At 44.6% G+C, this 19,737-nt stretch overlaps 3 protein-coding genes across 3 annotated transcripts; 2 read left to right on the top strand and 1 right to left on the bottom strand.

Annotated features, from left to right (window-relative positions):
- Positions 1-1,055, top strand: LOC127341140 (reticulon-like protein B12). Its single transcript, XM_051366910.2, has 2 exons — positions 1-190; positions 311-1,055. The coding sequence occupies exons 1-2, from the start codon at positions 163-165 to the stop codon at positions 889-891; spliced, it is 609 nt and encodes a 202-aa protein (XP_051222870.1). The 5' UTR covers positions 1-162; the 3' UTR covers positions 892-1,055.
- A 1,433-nt stretch (positions 1,056-2,488) lies between these two features.
- Positions 2,489-9,714, bottom strand: LOC127341142 (uncharacterized). The gene is made up of 12 exons (XM_051366914.1): positions 9,573-9,714; positions 9,381-9,434; positions 8,538-8,717; positions 8,297-8,428; positions 8,020-8,159; positions 7,377-7,463; positions 7,126-7,254; positions 5,606-5,758; positions 4,573-4,674; positions 3,244-3,411; positions 3,090-3,169; positions 2,489-2,861 (listed from the first exon to the last, which is right to left on the bottom strand). Exons 1-12 carry the CDS (start codon positions 9,616-9,618, stop codon positions 2,810-2,812), a joined length of 1,323 nt encoding a protein of 440 aa, XP_051222874.1. The 5' UTR covers positions 9,619-9,714; the 3' UTR covers positions 2,489-2,809.
- Positions 9,715-15,753: 6,039 nt separating this feature from the next.
- LOC127339222 (F-box protein At2g43440-like) lies at positions 15,754-16,869 on the top strand. The gene has a single exon (XM_051365098.1). It carries the CDS (start codon positions 15,754-15,756, stop codon positions 16,867-16,869), a length of 1,116 nt encoding a protein of 371 aa, XP_051221058.1.
- Positions 16,870-19,737: the final 2,868 nt, after the last annotated feature.

Here is a 19,737-nt window from a genome sequence, read left to right as displayed (position 1 = left end):
TGTGGTAGTTGGTCTGGAAGCCAGGTGGAATGGCCCACGTCCCAGCTCATTCTTGGTCGCATTGGTTGGGAAAGTGAATTGCACGTCTTGTTCAGGAAGACTCGGTTGCTTCAACAATCCAATCAAAATTCCGTTCTTTCTTCCCCCTCGAGTAATTGATTCATGGATCGCCGCCATGCCGGAGAATTCGGTCAGTAATCCATCTCCATCTCCGCCTCTTGATTTGATTTCTGTATCTCTATGATCAGCGGGTACAAGAAAGAGCAAGACTACAGGCCTAATGAATCGCAAAATCGAATGGCAATCGCAGTGGTGGACGTGGTGCTGTGGCGGCGAGGCCGGGCCGAGGTGAGCGCCCTGGCCCTGGCGGCCACCGTCTCCTCCTGGATCATCCTCGGCGCTGGAGCCGGCGGAGGGTACACGGCGGTGTCGCTGTCCTGCAACGTGCTGCTCCTCCTGCTGACCGTCCTCTTCGCGTGGTCCAAGGCGGCGCGCCTCCTCAACCGGCCGCTGCCGCCGGTCCCGGACCTGCAGCCGGCGGTGGAGGGATTCACGTCCCTGCTCCACTCCGGCCTCACGGACCTCTCCGCCGCCTTCCGCCGCGTCGCGCTCGGCGACCCCGACTCGGGCGGCCTCTTCTGCCGGGTCGCCCTCTGCCTCGCCGCCGCCTCCCTCCTCGGCGGCCTCGCCCAGGACCTTCCCACCTTCTGCTACGCGGGCGCCGTCGTCGCCCTGACGGTGCCGGCCCTGTACCAGAGGTGCTCCATGGAGCGGTACGCGAGGCTGGCGTGCCTGAACCTGTACAGGTACGAGCTGGTGTACCAGAGCTTCTCCCTCAGATGCTACCTCAGCGCCAGGGACTACCTCATTGAGCTGCTCAAGGAACCATGATGAACTTGTTTGCTCTACTATAGTACTGATAGTTTGGATTGTTCGGGCTTGCTTGCTCTGAGTTTTTCTTGTCTTCACTGCCTATGGGTACGTGATTGACCGATTGATTGATTTTTCATGCTAATGGCTTGCTGGCATTTGAATGGACTTGTTTGTTTGTCTTAGTAACCTTACTCTGGATACGAAAACTTGCTAAATTATCCATGCTTAAACCTCCAGTTTCTTATGCAAGGTTCTTCATGTGGCACAGAAGTTGCAGATCAAGTGTCCAGGACAAACTGGGAAACCACCTTCACCTGCAAACCAGGACAGGATCTCCTTTACATTCACAGATATCACATCCAGTACCACCTTACCTGCAACAGTCAACACCATAATCAGGAATGGTAGAAACAGAGTGCTTTGGTTATCCAAGTCTAGTCTATCCAAGGTTTGGTTCAACTCCAGACAACATGTATGACATGCCCTTCCATGTTTTCCAGCGCATGAAAGAATCTCACCGACTAATTCTACAGACACCCATATATACCCATGGAGTAGTTTCAAGCCTTCAAGGTGCTAACTAGCTCTACCTAGGCTTTTACAGACAGAGACAGAAACACGGTTTAACCCCCACAGAAGCATCAAAAGAGAACATCAACGGAAGAACAAGGTGCTCCTGACATTCTCGTGCAGCTCCGGCACCCTGCCTGCGGACGTGTGCCCTCCTCCCTAGCTCAATGACGCGTCTGACATTTTTTCTCTTGCTAAAGGGAAATAAATTCATACATCAAGAAGATATCAAGTATATAGCTATACTAACTAAAGTCAAGATATGGAGGATACACATATAGATAAATTAATAAAATAACATTGCATCTAGGTGTCAAACGGAAGCAATGAAAGGCATGACACAGTAAGTAACCACATCAAGCACGGCACAAGACAACACACAGAGTGCGAGAAAAGTCCTCCAACCGCCACACCTTCTACGAGAATGACACATAAATGTCACCATTGCCGAATCTAGACAATAAAGACCAGATCATGGTGAAAATGTTTCGCTTTATCCAGCTCGTCCCCCGCGGGCGACCTCAGGGCAAACCCTATCTCCCTCATCGAGTCCTCCTCTCAATGGCATGACCATATTGGCTAGCTCAACGAACTTGCCGCCATCTCAACGGCCACAGTAGTGCACCATTTTGTGCCAACATGCCATGCCACCTCCTTCAGCCTACGGTGACACAATCCCCGCCGAGAGACCTTGGGCAAGGTTGATAAAATCCCCAATCCCTGCCGAGTTCCAGCTACATTAGAGAAGTTTCCTAACTCATGCACCTAGATCCATGAAGGCCATGCTCCCACACCTCCAATATCCGCCAAAACTACGCCGATGAGCTACCCATCACCTCCATAGCCCATCCAACCACTGAGCCACCTGCCAACTCTGATAGTTGGTAAACGTTGGAGCAAGTAATAAGGTTAATAAGAAGCCGTATGCATCTATTGATGCAGAGACATGGGTATTCCCATCTCGAAAAGAAAACCTTTGATAGTTGGTTAGCAACAGCGATGGCTGGTGAGCAGCTACTTAGTGGGAGTTGTGGCTAGTTAGAGATGCAAACATACTCGTCCAGTACAATTATCCACTGCCGGACAAGACTTTCATACATAGTCGTCCTAGCAGCCTGCATATGATTGAATTTTTAGTTTCGGTTCCTTTTTAGAAAAAGGGCATACCCCGGCCTGAGAGTTCTGGTTCCTATCAAAAGACTAGGATTAGAGGTTCCTACTAGTTCTACTTCAGTGAAAACTGGAACATGTTGCTGCCCGGCCTGACAGTTTTGGTTCCTATCAAAACACTAGGATTAAAAGCTCCTAATAGTTCTACTTCAGTGAAAACTGGAACATGTTGCAGTCTAATGCGCACGCCCGCGCCTCACTGCTCGGCACCATCGCCAGGAGGATTCTTCATGAGTTCCCTAGCTTTCCTGCAGGAATTTTCAACCGGATGGAATGGAAATGTCAGCTCTACCAAAACATCCTCACTATGCAACTCAATAACTACACAATTCCTCTTTACGGAGGCACAATTGGTACACAACACACAAGCACTTGCGGAAGGACTTGCACTGACGGTACATAAGCACTTGTAAAATCATGCTAGCATTTGGAAGAAACTCGAAATCAAAAGATATAAGCAGAAGATAATAGATTACCGTAATTCAATCTCAATCTCAGCATTCCCAGGATCCATTTTTTGTGCATCTTCAAGAGCATCACAGGCTTGTTTATATTCCTGGCCGATCAAGGAACGTGACTAGACTATAGACCAATATGAGGTAACTGAACACACTGGCAAGCTAGACACACCTTGAGTACCATGTGAGCTGCAGCTTGACGGAAGCAAGCTTCTGCCCACTTAGGTCGTAGCATTCTGCACCCAAGCGCATCTGACAAAGCACAATCACCATCGCCCATGAGCAGCTTACAAAGACTGCTGTTTGCATACAGCATTGCACTCCCCCCAATATCTATTGCCTACGATCAAACAGATAAGTCATGCAAATGTTGTTCTCAACTGAAAATGATGACCTACAGAAGTTCTATGTGAACACTTATTCATGGGCTTTCACGCATGCAACCAGGTAGAAAACCATCTAATAGTACATCAGAAAAGCTTACAGAAAACATTCTATTCCTTTACATGTGAGGTAATCAATCATCAGTATCACATCTAATACATTTACCGAAAAGTAGACAACCATGTCAAAGATTCATATTGGCCAAGGATAAACAAACTTCTCATAGATTCTTTAGATGTAAGACAAACAACAAATTTTGATGAAGTCATCTTTTTAACATGCCTGGATGATGTCAAACAAGTTTCTTATGTGAAGTCAAGTATGCTTGCCATGCATATTAATATCCATCAGTTAAGATCAGTCCCAATCAGTATGTCCAACATACATGGCAAATTAACAAGCAGTATATTGGTACATAATATGAACACTACCTAGTATTTAAACGTCACCCATTTGTTGTTTCATATATATAATCAAGATGTGCATCGAGGAAAACTGTTGGTCAGACCTAATCATAATTTAAGTTGGGCTTTAGGGATATATTCATGTTAGAATACATGACACTTCATCCGAAATAGATGGAATCATTGTCTCCCGTTTATTATCAATTACTCCCTCTATACCGGTTTATAAGCCTGAGAAAAATTTTGACCATTAATTTGATCAACAAAATATGAGATATATGCCAAAAAAATTATACCATTGGAAACTTCTTTGGAATATGAATCCAATGGTATGTGTTTTGAAGCATATATCTCATATTTTGTTGACCAAATTAATTGTCAAAATTTTCTCGAATCACGTAATGGGCTTATAAACTGGTATGGAGTGAGTACAATGTTTTTTCTGGCTTTTTTTCCAATCAATGATCAAATGTTACATTTAAAAAACGGATAGATATCCCAAGTGGTTAATAATATAAATTACAGTTGAGAAAACAAAACTAATTAGGAAAGAATGCTCTCCAATTTGTTCCTATAATGACAAAATTTATCTTCTAAACCATCATAGATAAGGACAAAGTGCAACAGGTTTACCATGTTAGAGTACTTCTACCAACCAACTACCCCAAATGACCGATCTAATAGGAAGTGGAGATATAATATACTTAACATACCAAATCATGAAACTGTGATGCCATCTTATACTCCTTCTGCCTGAATGCCATATCAGCCTGTGACTTGAACAAAGCGTTTCTTCTTTCAATGTGCCGTTGCTCCTAGACAATAAGCAGAAGAAACAGCAATAAAATATTTAGATTTTGGAATTAATCATTATTTGATATGATAAATAAATTCTCTGTTGCTCAAAGTCCAAATTCTGGTCTAGCCCTAGGAGTATCCAAAACGGTGTGGCTGAATGTTTCATTGGTTCAGAGATCAGTGATTCCAAGTTTTATTTTGACCAAACCCAAAAGTTGAGGTCTTAATTAAAGGGACTCCTGTGCAAGTGGCTGTAGTTACTAGATAAAGACAACGTACCAGAGAGCATCTAACTATTCTTTATAATTACGAGATTTGAGTGCTCTACACCATGACAAGTTAATGGCATTTACCAGAACTGACACTGCCATACAATTTACATGCAAATATCGATATGCAAAAAACAAAGAAGTTGCCTTATCTTAAGAGTTTATCTTATCGGGTGTAAATGTGCCCGTACTTTTCAACCTTGGAAGCAACAGTAACTTTTTTCCTCAATGATTTCAATATATTATCCAGCACCACAGTTTGGTGAGCATTTTCTATTCCTTACAAACCAGGGTTATTCATATTATGCTCTGTTACGGAATTGACAGCGCATACATCTACGGGTTCATATCTTCATGATGTCTATTGTTGGCAGCCTTGTTATTAGGCCAGGGCCAGATACTATCTCTTTTTCAGTCTAAATGACAGTTTGTAGTTTGTTATCAGCTAATCAACACTTAAATAACTTCTTTTTGAAATGATCTTCAGAAGCTAGAAATCTTTTTTAAAAACCTGTTATAAATAAGTCGCAATCCTCTAATTATAGATGACTTGTCATGCATATAGTAACAACAGCTTCCAGCACACTGAATGGACACATTTGACTGAAGAAGAAAGCAATTGCTTAGTTCTGAACCAATATTCAGTATGAAAACAGCATGAGAGCAGAAGATAACATACTATTGGCTTTTTATCTTCGTTTTTTGCAAACGAAATTACTCCCTCGATACTCCAGTCTGGGGCATTTGGAATTGGGGTTGTCACAGGAAGCAACATTTCAACCTCTACCACGCAACCACGTGATGCAGCATGCTCTATTGGCAACCTGCCCATCTGGGCAACAAAAGGAAAATAATATGTCATTTTCTTTTAAGAAGTATCGACCCCTATCCCGCGCAAAGCGGGAGCTTCATGCACCGGGCTGCCCTTTTTCTTTTAAGAAGTATCAAAATCATTAAAGAATGAAACTAAAGAGATTATAACAAAAGAATGTGATCACTGCGTATCATACAATCATCATTGTAGAAAAGTAAAATAGTGTCAGAAAAACCAGGATCACGATATTTATCAAATGTTTCAGCAAGGAGAGAATACCGACAATGGTTATGAAGAACCACATCCATTAAGCCAATAAAAGACAATTTATTTCAGTTTCTATTCCATAAGTACATTGGAGAAATGCTGCTACCCAGATTCCTAGAATATTATATAATACTTGGTGATATCTCAGTATCTCATCAACTCTCACCAACAGTGTAGAATAGGAACTCATAAAGAATATTAGCACAATAACTTGAACATGACATCATGTCCAATCTATGTAGAAAATTACACATTGCAGGAGAGAACCAGGATCTACGAATATTTTATCAAATGATTTCAACAAGGAGTTATCCAGCAAGCATTTACAAGGTTCCGAAGAGAGGAATTTCAGCAAAAGTTGAAACTTGGACATACAAATAAAAAACAAGAAGTGGTTGTGCATATGATTTGTTTTAGCTCGTCCATTGGATGATGGTAACATTAACATAAACAGGTTCTTGGAGTAAGAGAATGAAACAGAATAACAACAGGATGAAGAACAGCAAGGTAAGCTAAGAAGAGTCCATTTATTATAGTGTTTACTGCATGAGTGTACATTTGAGGAATGCTGCTACATACCTAGAATTGTAAATAGTCAGATCTCAGCATCTCATAAACTGTTAAGTTAAGAAATGATATAAACTTATTTAAAAACCGGAAAATATCGATATATGTTGGGTACTGTTGTGTCTAAGCAACATATGACATATATATATATATATATGCTGGAACGGAATAGGCATGTCCTTCCATACGAACTCAATAATTGATGATCTACAGAAAATAACAAGTCTATTGATATAGACCATTGTGAATTGGGCTATATTCCAGTGGTGGATGTGCAGTGAGGTCACCCCTCCCACGAGAATTGAAATCCTGTGGGGCGAATAATGCTCTTAGGAGGAGCCCTCGTAGTCCTTCAAAGACTGTTTGAATGGAAGGTTCACAACTATGCCAGGCACAATTAAACTTTTGCATTAGCATGGTCAACGACACAAAGCGACATAAACTCATAGCTAAATAGCTCTCCAACATTAACAGAGCAGAAGCTTTAGCAGAATATATTGAAATTCTGTATACCAGGTCAGTAAAATATCTAGCATGTATACAGAACATACATCATCAGGAATATTAGGATCTGCTCCAGCCATCAGTAGCAACTGAATAAAGTTGGTGTAACCTCCTTGCATCGTTGCAAATACTAGAGGAGTAACCATGGAACCCTTGCCATTAACATCAGCACCAGCCTGTAAAATGGATTATGCAATAGAATGTTCATGGCGCACATCAACACATAACCGAGATGGTATACAAGTAGAGTAAGCAAAATCATAACGTAGCAATGATTAATAATCAAGATAATACTCACCATAATGAGTAGCTTCACGCACTTGAATGAACGGTAAATAATAGCACTCAGCAGGGGAGCTCCAATACCACTAATAATGATGTTAGGCTGAAAGCAAGGCATTATGTTCTGTATTAAAAAAACGCATGTGGCGATGAACTCAAGAGTTACTTTTGAGATAAACTCTATTCTACTGGTGTGTTTTGTGGCTCGAGAGACCCAATGGTAAGTGTACAATCAAATCCTAATCCTGACCTGCCACGATTGTTTGGTAAGGATGCAAGTGGGTAACCTCTACCCTCTTTAGTTCAATCAAAGGAACTAAATTTCTACAAATCACATTTTTTTATGAAAATCAGTTCATTTTTTTGAACTAGAAAAAGTTAAAGGGTAACCTAAGGGTCACAAACTTGCATCTCTATTGTTTGGTTTGAGAATTGGAATGGGTTTATCCGTCAAATCAAACACACTTAAATCTCTCTATTCAATGTCATAAACCTTGAAAATGATTATGCACTGCAATATTTATGTTTGTTTTAGTACAAGCGACTAAAACAGCCCCACGTTAAGATATATTTGTCCATGTCATTTAACTGGTTTGGAAACTAAAAGCAATCTGTCCAAAGTAATTATTAATCAGAAGAAATAAGAAGAGGTCATATACATTCGCATGGTGGTCCAGTAAAATCTTCAGTGTCTTATCTTGGTCATTTGTAGCAGCCATGTAGAGTGGGGTTCCACGGCCACAGTCCAAGTCGACTGGCACCCCTTTTGAAAGAAGAAACTCTGTTATCTTGCAACTTCCTGTGGTGAATGAGATGATTCAGTACGTCATGTAGACACAAAGATTGAACAAATTGAACATAGTAGCGTAAATAATCACTAGTACAACTGAACCAGTTACAGCAATTAAGTGTGAGTGTGTGTGACGGGGGCAGCACCTGAACCCGCAGCATGGTGGAGAACTGTGCGTCCTTTGTCGTCCGCTTTCATTAGATCACCACCACGATGAAGAAAATATTCCAAGGTAGGAAAATCACCCGACTGAGCAGACATCATAAACGGAGTCGAGCCTGTAGAAAAAAAAAATGCACATCATGAATACAATCTCAGGTCTCAAACTGGGAAACGCTGACATGGTAGCGACCGATTTAAAGAATGAATAAAGAGATAGAGAAGGACCTAGAGCTAGAGCTCCATATGCAGGAGCATTCACATCTCCCCCAAGCTCCTCCACCAAATACTTGCAGACCTTCAGATGGGCATTGTATGCCGCGATATGCAACACATTAGCCCCATCCGTGTTGAAAGAGAAAATCGCAGACAAGTCGCCATTTCCCTTGGGAAGACTCTTCACAATACCTTTCCACATCATCATGCATAACCGAAATGAATAACCAAATTAAGAAGATTGAAAACAGAATCAGAACATCTGAACATGTGGTTAAAACTTTGACAACATATCAGTTTAGAGTAGTTGATCAAGTACAAGACAAATCTGGATGTGAAGAGAAACCGCCCCATCATCAAAAGTTGTCACATTTATCGTGAAGTGTTAAGATAGAAAGATTGCTAATCAGAATTTTGTTTGATCCGGAATCATGCATGATAGCTTGCAATTACTAGATAGAATAGCCTGGTCATCGCTGCTAATCCAACTACGTACATGTTTCTGAACACATTGCCAAATAAAACAATTTTTATATATACGGCAGCTTATGAAATCAAGACAAGCTTAACTAGCATCACAGAAAATAGAATCCTACACATGATGTTTCCACAGATCCTGAAAAAAGAATGATGGACGGGACAGAATATAGAACTTTTTCTTTCGTACTGTATTTCCGAAGACGAGGGGTAACAGATGATGATGATGATAGGCGAGGCAATGTAGCCCGTCTGCCCGTGTGAACAAGAAAACAGCACACGCACAAACTAAGTACCGTCTAACACAGTCTGGGACCGACTGAACCCAAATTGGGAAAAATAGGCGGGCATGGGCGAAGAGGAGAAGGAGAAGGGTACCTTTGAGGAGGCCGAGGTTGCCGTCCATGGCCGCCCTCACGGCAGCCTTCTCATCTGCATACACGAGCGCGCGCGCACGGCACGACCGGCAATAGTTAGAAACGCAATCATATCCAGAGGCGAGAGAGAGGGGGGCAATCTATCGGAGAGGAGGACGGGACGGGAAGGACAGCGAGGGCTCGACGTATGTACCGTTGCTGCTGTCGTCGGAGGGGCAGTAGATGAACGGCGGCGCCATGTCTCCGCCGTCGCCAGCTTCTGGAAGCTTCCGGGGGCGGCAGGAATGGGAGAAGAGCCCTGCGCGGCGCGGCGCGGCGCGGAGAAGGTGGGGTTTTTGTCCTGTGATTGGGTGGTGAACCAGACAGACCCTGGACTTTCTTTTTTGACCTGCAGACCCTGGACTTGGTGCAGGAAGATCCGGTCCAGCTGACATCTGTTCCAGCCTCCCCGCCCAGGCCCGAAGCAAAGGATGTGTTTGGTAGGGTGAACCGAGAACAGCTATCTCTTCTCATATATGATGACCCTAAGAGCACCCCAAAGAATCCCCCAAAGCAATTTGGGGCGCGCCGGACAAAAAAACTGTTCCAGCCGCGTCTCCCAAAGCCCATTTTTGTCCGGCGCGCCCCGATACGGTGTCCGGCGCCCCGAGCCCGTCCCCGTCCCACAGGGGACGCTCCGGGCACGCCGGACACAACGAAAAGCGAGGCGGGCTCCCACATGTCGGCGACTATTTGCATAAACCGTTGGTTCGCGCATTTTTCCTCGTCGCTCCTTCCTTCCCGCACCTCCCACCCCTCCGCCGCCGCTGGATTTCCCGGCCGTTTGGACGTCTGATCTCTGCTGAGAGTCGGCACCGTCGTCGCGGCTGGGGCTCCCGCCGGTCGTCAAATCCGCCCCACCGCCGCCGCCGCTTCGCCGGCGCGTCCCAGAACGCGCCGTCAAATCCGCCCCACCTCCGTGCACACAAGGTGCTCGACGACTTGCCAGGTAGGCGCGATTGGCCGCTGTTCGTTGCGTCGTCTGCCTCAGCGCAATTTAACCATTGATTTTGCTTTAGCCATGGACAGCGACGATGAGATGCTTGCCCTGCTGCTGGAGGACGAGCAAGCCTTCGACGACGACCTGCGGGAGCATTTGTTGATCATCGCGTCCCTCCAGGACATGGTTGACGCTGAGGCGGAGAAGAGGAAGAGGCCGCGCCGCGGAGGATCAAGGCGGGGGAGAAGGAAGTCCAAGCCCCGGCAGAGGATGGAGGGGCATACCATGTTGTACAACGACTACTTCGCCGATGATGCAACACATGCCGACAATTTTCGACGCCGGTACAGGATGAGCAAGGGCCTGTTCATGAATATCCTCCACGGCGTTCAAGAGTTCGACCCCTACTTCAAGCTCAAGCTCGACGCTGTAGGCGTTGTCGGGTTCTCGTCCATTCAGAAGTGCACCGCCGCCATGAGGATGCTTGCATACGGAGCACCTGCCGATACACAGGACGACTACCTTCGCATGAGTGAGTCTACTGCCATTGAGTGCATGTACAAGTTTTGCCGAGCTGTGGTGGGAAAGTTTGGCAAATACTACTTGAGAGGACCAACTGAGGAAGAGACTGCAAGGATCATGGCACAAAATGCTGCCAGAGGATTCCCTGGAATGCTTGGAAGCATCGATTGCATGCACTGGGCATGGAAGAACTGCCCGTTTGCTTGGCAAGGTATATACAGAGGGCATCATGGATATTGCAGTGTGGTGCTTGAAGCTGTGGCAGATTATGACCTGTGGATTTGACATTCTTTCTTTGGCATGGCGTGATCACACAATGACATCAACGTGTTGCAGCAGTCTCCGGTGTTCAGCGGACTAGTGGAAGGGCATGCTCCACCATGCAACTATGAGATCAATGGCCACCAATATACCAAAGGCTATTATCTAGCCGATGGTATATATCCAAAATGGGCCACTTTTGTCAAAACAATATCGAATCCATCAGGTCTGAAGAATTTCCACTTTGCTACGCAACAGGAGGCTTGCAGGAAGGATGTCGAGCGGGCATTTGGTGTGCTTCAAGCACAATTTGCCATTGTCTGGTACCCTGCTCTAAGCTGGTCTCACGACCAAATGTGGGATCTGATGCAGGCTTGTGTGATCATGCACAACATGATCATCGAGTATGACCGCAAGAATCATGCCAGGAAACATGTTGGTCCCTATGAGTGTGAGGGCCCTCTTGCGGAGGTTGATCATGAGTTGCCTGCAGATTTTGCTGATTTTCTCGCCATGCACACAGAGATCCGTGACAGCAATGTTCATGATTAACTTCAAGCTGATCTCGTTGAGCATTTGTGGAGGATCAAAGGAAATACCGTGGCACCTTGATCTAGCATCTAGCCCTATTTATTATATTTGTTTACTTGTTTTATTGTTTGTTGTAATTTAATTTAAAAACAATCCTCGCAAACATTTTTATTCATATGCTATATTTGATAAATGGTTCTGTGTTAAAAAGAAGTATTTTAAATGTTTGGGGACGGCGTTTGGGGGACGCGGCTGGGGAGCGACGTCCCCCAAACGCGGCACGAACAAAACACGTCCCCCAAACGCTCAATCCGGTGCGGTTTGGGGGACGCTTTGGGGGACGCGGCTGGAGATGCTCTAACCAAGTTGAAATGAGATAAGATGTTATTTGGTAACACATGTATGAGCTGAGCTGAGATGAGATGTTGTTTAGTAGCACATGTATGAGATGAGATAGTGAGAATACCACCTCAGTTGATTTTAGCACTAAATTCACTATTCAAATAAAGTTAGACTATATGTAAGTATAGAATACACACTTTATAAATCTAGTTCCGGCATCGTATTTTATTCATATTACTGGTTTCCCACTACACTTCTTTCATTTCAAAAGGCTTAACTAGCTCGACACAGCCCTCTGGCAAGACACAACCCGAAAACCTCCACATTTCCGAATTGATTTTAAGTATGGGGACGTACTGGTTCATCTCCAAAGAGATTCTTGTAGTACTCCATAATGTAAGTTTTCAGTGTTAGCTGCAATTACTTTAGGAACAACGTCATTAGGAAATTAATCTCGCATTAGAACAACTAATAATATGAAAGGGGTGGTACTAACCAGAATTGAGAGATTGCCCATGGACGGCGCCGTACGGAACGGCCCAGGTGAAGAGTCTGACCAATACCCAGATCCACTATGGCGGGAGGTTTGTCATCATCTTATAGAGCATTTAGTGAGTCTGTTTAAAACTATACTACTTTCTACGTCTATAAAGGATGTTCTAATTTTGTCTAAATTTAGATTTAGCTAGTGACATATTTTTATGTATGCGAGAAGTCCATATTACACCCCTAAACTTGTCCTAAAGTTCAGTTTACAACCCTTATTTCGAGTTGGTTCAAATTTCACCCTCACACTTTAAAAACCGACCGAACTCACTCCTTTCTTCAATTTAACTTGTTCTTTTGGCCACGTCAATAGATTTAGCTAGTAACATATTTTTATGGATAGAGGGGGAGTTAGTAGTGTTCCTCCCTCTCCGCCCATCACCACCAAAATTGAAAGAATAAGTTAGCCCACGAAGGAGTATTGGAAAATCATGGTCGTTCTCGTGGGATCATTTTTTTTTATTTGGAGACCAATTTTTTTTGGGACTATCTATTTGACATCCGAGTGTTTTTATTTTCGTCAACACTCGATTTTTTTTACCAGTCAGAGGATGTGTCGCTGTTTTACCATTTTCCCCTTTCGCAACTTGCTTTCGTCCTGTTTCCCCCGACTGAAGAAAAAAAATGACCAGAAAAATAAATCGGTGATCGTGTTGAATCAGCCCAACAAAGGGACACGGATATATATCTTCCTTCTTCCCCATCTTCTTCCATCTCCTTTTTACACTGTATGTACAATGTATTTACAGTTTATAAAATGAAAAACATTTCAGTCATGTGAAAATGCATGACAAATTACTTAGTGGTGATACACCGTAAAATGCAGGCTTAATTACTTATGGTTTACTGTGTATGTACAATGTATTTACAGTGCATAAAACGGAAAACATTTCAGTCATGTGAAATGCAGGCTAAATTACTTAGTGTTGATACACTGTGAAACACAGGCTAAATTACTTAGGATTTACAGTGTATGTACAATGTATTTACAGTGTATAAAATGGAAAACATTTCAGCCATGTGCATGTACAGTGTATAAAATTCCATCATTTGGCATGTATGTATAGTGTATTTACAGTGGTCATTAAAAATGGAAAATTGGCATGGTTTTAACTGAAAATTAGCGTGATTTCATGGAGAAACTATGATGGCCTTCGCCGCAAGCACCGAGCGGAAGAGCGCAGCGACCACAAGGCACGGACTCTCCCCCTCCTCTCCCGACGCCGACAGTCAGTGGCGATTTCTCCCCTTGCACCCTATCTCTTCTCAGCTCCTCTGCCTTTGGGTGTCTCTATCATGAAGAAATTGATGAGAATGGAGATAAGAAAGTAGGCGAGAAAACAGAAAATGGTAAATTAAAAATGAAAAAGTAGTTAATAATTGGGAAAAAAATGAGGTAAAATGGCCCACGTGTTAGAGAAAAAAAACTTCAGTTTGTGGCAAGTAGGCCTCCCATCCTATGTGAATGATCAGTTGTCTAGCAGGCAACGGCTTATAAATGCTAGTCCAACATGTCAACGTGTACAAAAATATTTGAAGAAAATACTTGTATGATCACATGGAATTATTTAAAACAAAGCCCAGCCCAAAAAGAGAAAGACTATCTGGTTAGCCCGAACACAAAAGGCAAATAAGACCAAGCCCAAAAATTAAGAACCCTCAAAAGAAGCGATAAAAAGGACCACAGAGAAAACCAACAGCGACGTGACTCGAAAAAAATTGCCGGAGTAAATAACAAGTGATCGTGTAGGAAGACAATGGACGGCAGGGAAAATTTGATTGTTGCCAAACTGAAAAACAACCGGATGCAAAATAGCAAAAGTGTTTTTTTTTTTTTTGCAAAGGGGAGACACTAAAGAAAAGCCCTAGTTTTGTCTGTTTTATCGCCTCGTTAACACATTTTTTTTTTGGAAAACGCTTTACATCAACCCACCGATAGTGCGAGGAAAATCGGTCGTTCCTTGTGTGGAGACGCGCCCCGCACGTGGATGGGTCCCACTGCACCTGGGCACACAAAGTTCTCTTCCTCCTCCCACCACCGACGGACCAGCACTCCGCCCAGCTCCTCCCGGCGAGCGCCGCGCCCACGCCGCCCAGCTCCTCGAGTGGCTCCGCCCTGCTCCTCCCGGCGAGCGCCCCGCCCCTCCTCCTCCCAGCGGACGCGCCGCTGCAGCCTCCTTCCGGCGAGCGCGCCGCTGCAGCTTCACCCCGGCGAGCGCCCCGCCCCTCCTCCTCCCGGCGGGCGCGCCACTGCAGCTTCTCCCCGGCGAGCGCCCCGCCCTTCCTCCTCCCCCGTTGCTCCTCCCCCGACGAGCGCGCCGCCGCTGCTCCTCCTGGCGTGTGCGCCGTCTACTCCCCATCCAGTTGCGCCCCCAATAATTTTTTTGTTGGTTTTACTGTTAACTATTTTTGTTAATATTTTGGAGATTTGTTGTAAATATATTTTATGCTATGGAAATTTTTTGTTGTAAATTTGTTGTGGATTATTGTTGTAAACACCTAAATTATTTTGTGGTTTGTTTGCTAATTATTTGTTGTAAATATGTTACTGACCTGGTATGGAAGCTAAGTATTATTGTAAACATCCAAATATAAAAAATGTTGTTTTTTGTTGTAAATATGTTACTAATTTGGTGTAAAGATATTTATGGCATGGAAACTGACTATTTGTAAACACCCCAAAAAATTGTTTTTTGCTCCTAGTTTGTTGTTGTAACCATATTTGTTATTTTGTTGTAATCGTTTGTCATTTTTGTAAATATAGTTTTTGATTTTTGTTGTCAACTAATCTGTAATAAATAAAATGTTGTTAACCACTTTTGCCTTGCTACAAACACATGTTTTTTTTTGTTGTAAATGGACTGGCCCTGGACTGCGGGTTGATTTTCAGAAAACCTGAGGGGGTAAATGCAAACATTGGCGTGGCTGTTTGTGGATGCCGGATCGCGATCCAACGGCCGGGACAGCAACCGATTTCAGCAGGCCACGTCGGCCGACCGACGCTGAGCGCTGCCCTTTTTTTTTCTACCTTTTGGTGTTCTGCTCTTGCATCATCTCCCGAAGTTAGTTCACAATAAACTTGACAGCTACGATAAGTCCCTCCCCCAAAGCCGCAACGATCCTTGGCAACCAAGCCGGGAATCCCGGATCGGACCTCGTGCAAGGAAAAAAAACGAAGCAGAGATCCGCGGCCATGGAGCGATACTTCTCCACGGACGTGTTGCTGGACATCCTGCAGCGGCTGCCGCCGAGCTCCCGCCGCCGTGCCCGCCTCGTGTGCCGGCACTGGCGCGACGTCGTCGACGAGCGCACCGAGGAGATGAAGAGCCGCGCCATGCCCCTCATCTGGGACACGAGCGGATCCGTCGCCAACTACGTCGCCGACGACCTCTCACGTCCATGGGCATCGGCGGAGATCGGCAACCGCATGGTGGATTCCGCCTATCGATTCAAAGGAGGCGTGCAGCTGGTCGGCACCTGCAACGGCCTGCTGTGCCTTTGCAGCAACAAGAAGCCCGGCGGCGCCATCATGGTCGTCAACCCTTCCACCAGGGAGAAGCTGCGCGTTCCACCGTTGCCGGGCGTCAGAAGCCGCCGCGGGGTGGGGTGGGACAAGGCTTACAGCTTCGGCTACCACCCGGTCACGGGGCGGTACAAGGTGGTGCACGTCCCCTGCAGCCTCGACCGTGCTTGCGAGTTCGACGTTCTCCATGTGTTCACGTTAGGCGAGGCGGCGTGGCGGGAGGTGCCATTGGTGACCCTCGGTGGCGCAAAGTGCAACCTTAACGCCGGCATCGTAAGCGTCGATGGAGTGACCTACTGGGTCGCCGGAGACGACTCCGCGAGGGTCATGTCCTTCGACCTTCAAGACGAGCGCGTCGTCTCCACCACGTGGCTGCCCACGGTGCCGGCCGGGCGCGATCAGTACCACCTGACGGAGGCTCACGGGAGATTGGGCGTCGTTGCCTTGGACGCCTCCATGACGGCGGAGGTGTGGCTTCTCGAGAAGGAGCAGTGGAGCCGACGGTATATCCTTAGGGGGCACGACCTCCCGCGGCCACAGGTTGTGTACGGCAACTACGTCTTGACGCGCAAGTCGGTATCGTTTTACGGGCACTGGTTCTGGCGGTCACCCGGCGGCCGAAGCGTGGTGCATGTCAGTCACTTCGACAACGGTAGGCTTGTCGCCAAGATGATAGGCGAGCACTATTGCTACCGCACCTTCGCCTATGTCAAGACGTCCGAGCCATTGGGTGTTTTTAGACGAAAACAACTTGGCATGGACATGGAATTAATCAATGACTTCTAAGGATACGTTGCAATGCTAGGCTTTTTTTTTTTGTTAATTTGCTACTGAGTTCTCTTGATGATGGATACTGGTTTTGTTAGAATTTTGTTCTCTCCTTTTGCAATTTTCTTTTTTTAGAACATAGGCTTGTAACAGAATCAAGAAACAGTATTTTGGTGACAACCACGCTTGGTCAGTTTAACCCAGGCAGGGAGAAACCAAACCAATCGACGTTCTGCATCAGTGATGTGCAGAGTCATTGTTCTGCTTTCACTTTTTTATATCGCGTGAGTCTTCGAGTCTTGTAAGTTGTTTGTTGCCTGTAAGCCCTGGAAGAGTAATCACACATTGATACATACTCCACCGGTTCCATAGAATATATATATATATTAAAAAATTAAGGTAAGTAACGTTTGATCAAACTTTAAAAAAACTTTCAAGAACCACGATATTATATATATATAAAAAAAAATTCATGTTGTATCATTGTGTTGATTTTGAATTATACATATTAACATTTTTTTTCCTACGTGGTTTAACTTTTGAAACATATAAACAGTGAATTGTCTTTTAAGACCCCGCCATCTCACACGGAAGGGCATGAGAATTATTATCCCTTAAAGCCTTGTTGGGCAGAAGTGGATCAATGAGTATTGCAGAGTATTACCCACTCTGTTTTTGGTGAAAACACTCCAGCCACCGAATCCCCTCCGATCCACTTTCACTGTAATCCACGTCAATCCTTTTTTTCAAAAATGATGTTCGGCAACCATGGATTGCTACATTGAAAAAATATGTCCTGCATTTGCATAACAAAGAATCAATTTTTATTTAGGTCGCTGGCACAATCACAACAGCATTACACAAACTTTACATAGGAATGAAATAGAAAAAAACATTTCTAATCTGATAGCAAATAATACTACTGCCTTTGCCCCGAAAACCTGAAATAACCTGCACGCCCACATTAAAAAATATTATTTTTCTAAAAACTTCTTAATACATTGAAAACCCTTCAAATTAGGCCTGAAATTATAAATTCAAATTCAAATCTTCTCACCTTCGTCACCATCCTCCCTGCCATCCGCCGTCCATCATACGCCGTGTGGGGCGAGCTCGCCCTTACGCACCTTCCATCCTCGAGCTCACCTCGAGGCTCCTCCCTCGTCGAGCTCGGCCTCCCGAGGGGGCGCCTTGCTCGGGCCGACAAAAGGTTCAAGCAAGGCTATGGAGGGCTAGCACCAGCGCGGGGAAGCAAGGCCGCGCCGCTCCCCTTCCCGCTATGACCTCCTATCCACGTTCCCATCCCCGACACCGAACTCGCCCTCTGCCACATCTTCCTTTTCGACCACGCCGCCGGAGCTCCAAAGCTCCTCCGCAGTGAGCTCTGTCTCTCTTCCTCCGCTTTCTCCCACCGCGTCTGTAGGGCGCATGACTGCCATGGCTGACGCCATGGACACTTCTCGAGTGTGCTCCCTCCACCCAGCCTCCTGCAGTTTCACTAAAAAACGTTCCAGGTTCATAGTTTTCGAGATTGCCTTATCATTAGCAAAAGCAAGTATCTATAAACTGAACTTGTCAACAGTTCTTGAGATTGCCACACGAGTGTGAGGATAACAACATGAAGTTTCAGTTAGCAGTTTCATTCAATTGTTTTTTCAAACACTAGCATATGATAATTGCAAGGTGGAATCACATAAGCGATGTAGAAAACAATCGAGATCCGACAGATTAGTACAGTAGTGATTTTTTAAACATGCCCAGAAAAACATCACAGATATTGGAGTCATATTGCAGATCAAACAATATTTGACAGGTATTGGAGTACTCCAATAGCACATAAGATATGTAGAGAACAACCCAGATCCGACATATTAGTACAGTGGTTGTTCATGAACCAACGAAGAAAGAATACAAGTTAGGAAATTGGAAAACGCTTAGGCCTTGTTCCGAAGCACTTGTTTTGAGGGGATTAGTGTGGTTAACCCCAAATGTCGGGTGAAACCACTCCCCTCACCCAATCTTCTCAAAACCAATTCTATTCTAATCCCCCACAACCCATTCTCTATAAAACGTCATTTGGTAGGCAGGGTTTTGAACAAAGATTCAGAATATCATTACCAAGCATATGTTGGGTACTGTTGTGTCTAAGAAACATATGACATATATATATGCTGGAACGGAATAGGCATGATCCTTCCATACGAACTCAATAATTGATGATCTACAGAAAATAACAAGTCTATTGATATAGACCATTGTGAATTGGGCTATATTCCAGTGGTGGATGTGCAGTGAGGTCACCCCTCCCACCAGAATTGAAATCCTGTGGGGCGAATAATGCTCTTAGGAGGAGCCCTCATAGTCCTTCAAAGACTGTTTGAATGGAAGGTTCACAACTATGCCAGGCACAATTAAACTTTTGCATTAGCATGGTCAACGGCACAAAGCGACATAAACTCATAGCTAAATAGCTCTCCAACATTAACAGAGTAGAAGCTTTAGTAGAATATATTGAAATTCTGTATACCAGATCAGTAAAAGATCTAGCATATATACAGAACGTACATCATCAGGAATATTAGGATCTGCTCCAGCCATCAGTAGCAACTGAATGAAGTTGGTGTAATCTCCTTGCATCGTTGCAAATACCAGAGGAGTAACCATGGAACCCTTGCCGTTAACATCAGCACCAGCCTGTAAAATGGATTATGCAATAGAATGTTCATGGCGCACATCAACACTTGACAGAGATGGTATACAAGTAGAGTAAGCAAAATCATAACATAGCAATGATTAATCATCAAGATAATATTCACCATAATGAGTAGCTTCACGCACTTGAATGAACGGTAAATAATAGCATTCAGCAGGGGAGCTCCAATACCA

The sequence above is a fragment of the Lolium perenne genome, chromosome 3 (assembly GCF_019359855.2).
Source record: "Lolium perenne isolate Kyuss_39 chromosome 3, Kyuss_2.0, whole genome shotgun sequence".
Lineage (NCBI taxonomy): Eukaryota > Viridiplantae > Streptophyta > Magnoliopsida > Poales > Poaceae > Lolium > Lolium perenne.
The sequence above is the reverse complement of the archived record's forward strand: the minus strand, read 5'-3'. Positions and strand labels throughout refer to the sequence as shown.

Coding starts and splice junctions, on each gene's coding strand:
- LOC127341140 (XM_051366910.2), top strand. CDS start 163: ATGGATCGCCGCCATGCCGGAGAATTCG. Junction 191..310: donor CCGCCATGCCGGAGAATTCG/GTCAGTAATCCA, acceptor TGGCAATCGCAG/TGGTGGACGTGGTGCTGTGG.
- LOC127341142 (XM_051366914.1), bottom strand. CDS start 9,618: ATGGCGCCGCCGTTCATCTACTGCCCCTCCGACGACAGCAGCAACG. Junction 9,435..9,572: donor CTCCGACGACAGCAGCAACG/GTACATACGTCG, acceptor TCGTGTATGCAG/ATGAGAAGGCTGCCGTGAGG. Junction 2,862..3,089: donor GAGATTGAGATTGAATTACG/GTAATCTATTAT, acceptor AAATTCCTGCAG/GAAAGCTAGGGAACTCATGA.
- LOC127339222 (XM_051365098.1), top strand. CDS start 15,754: ATGGAGCGATACTTCTCCACGGACGTGTTGCTGGACATCCTGCAGCGG.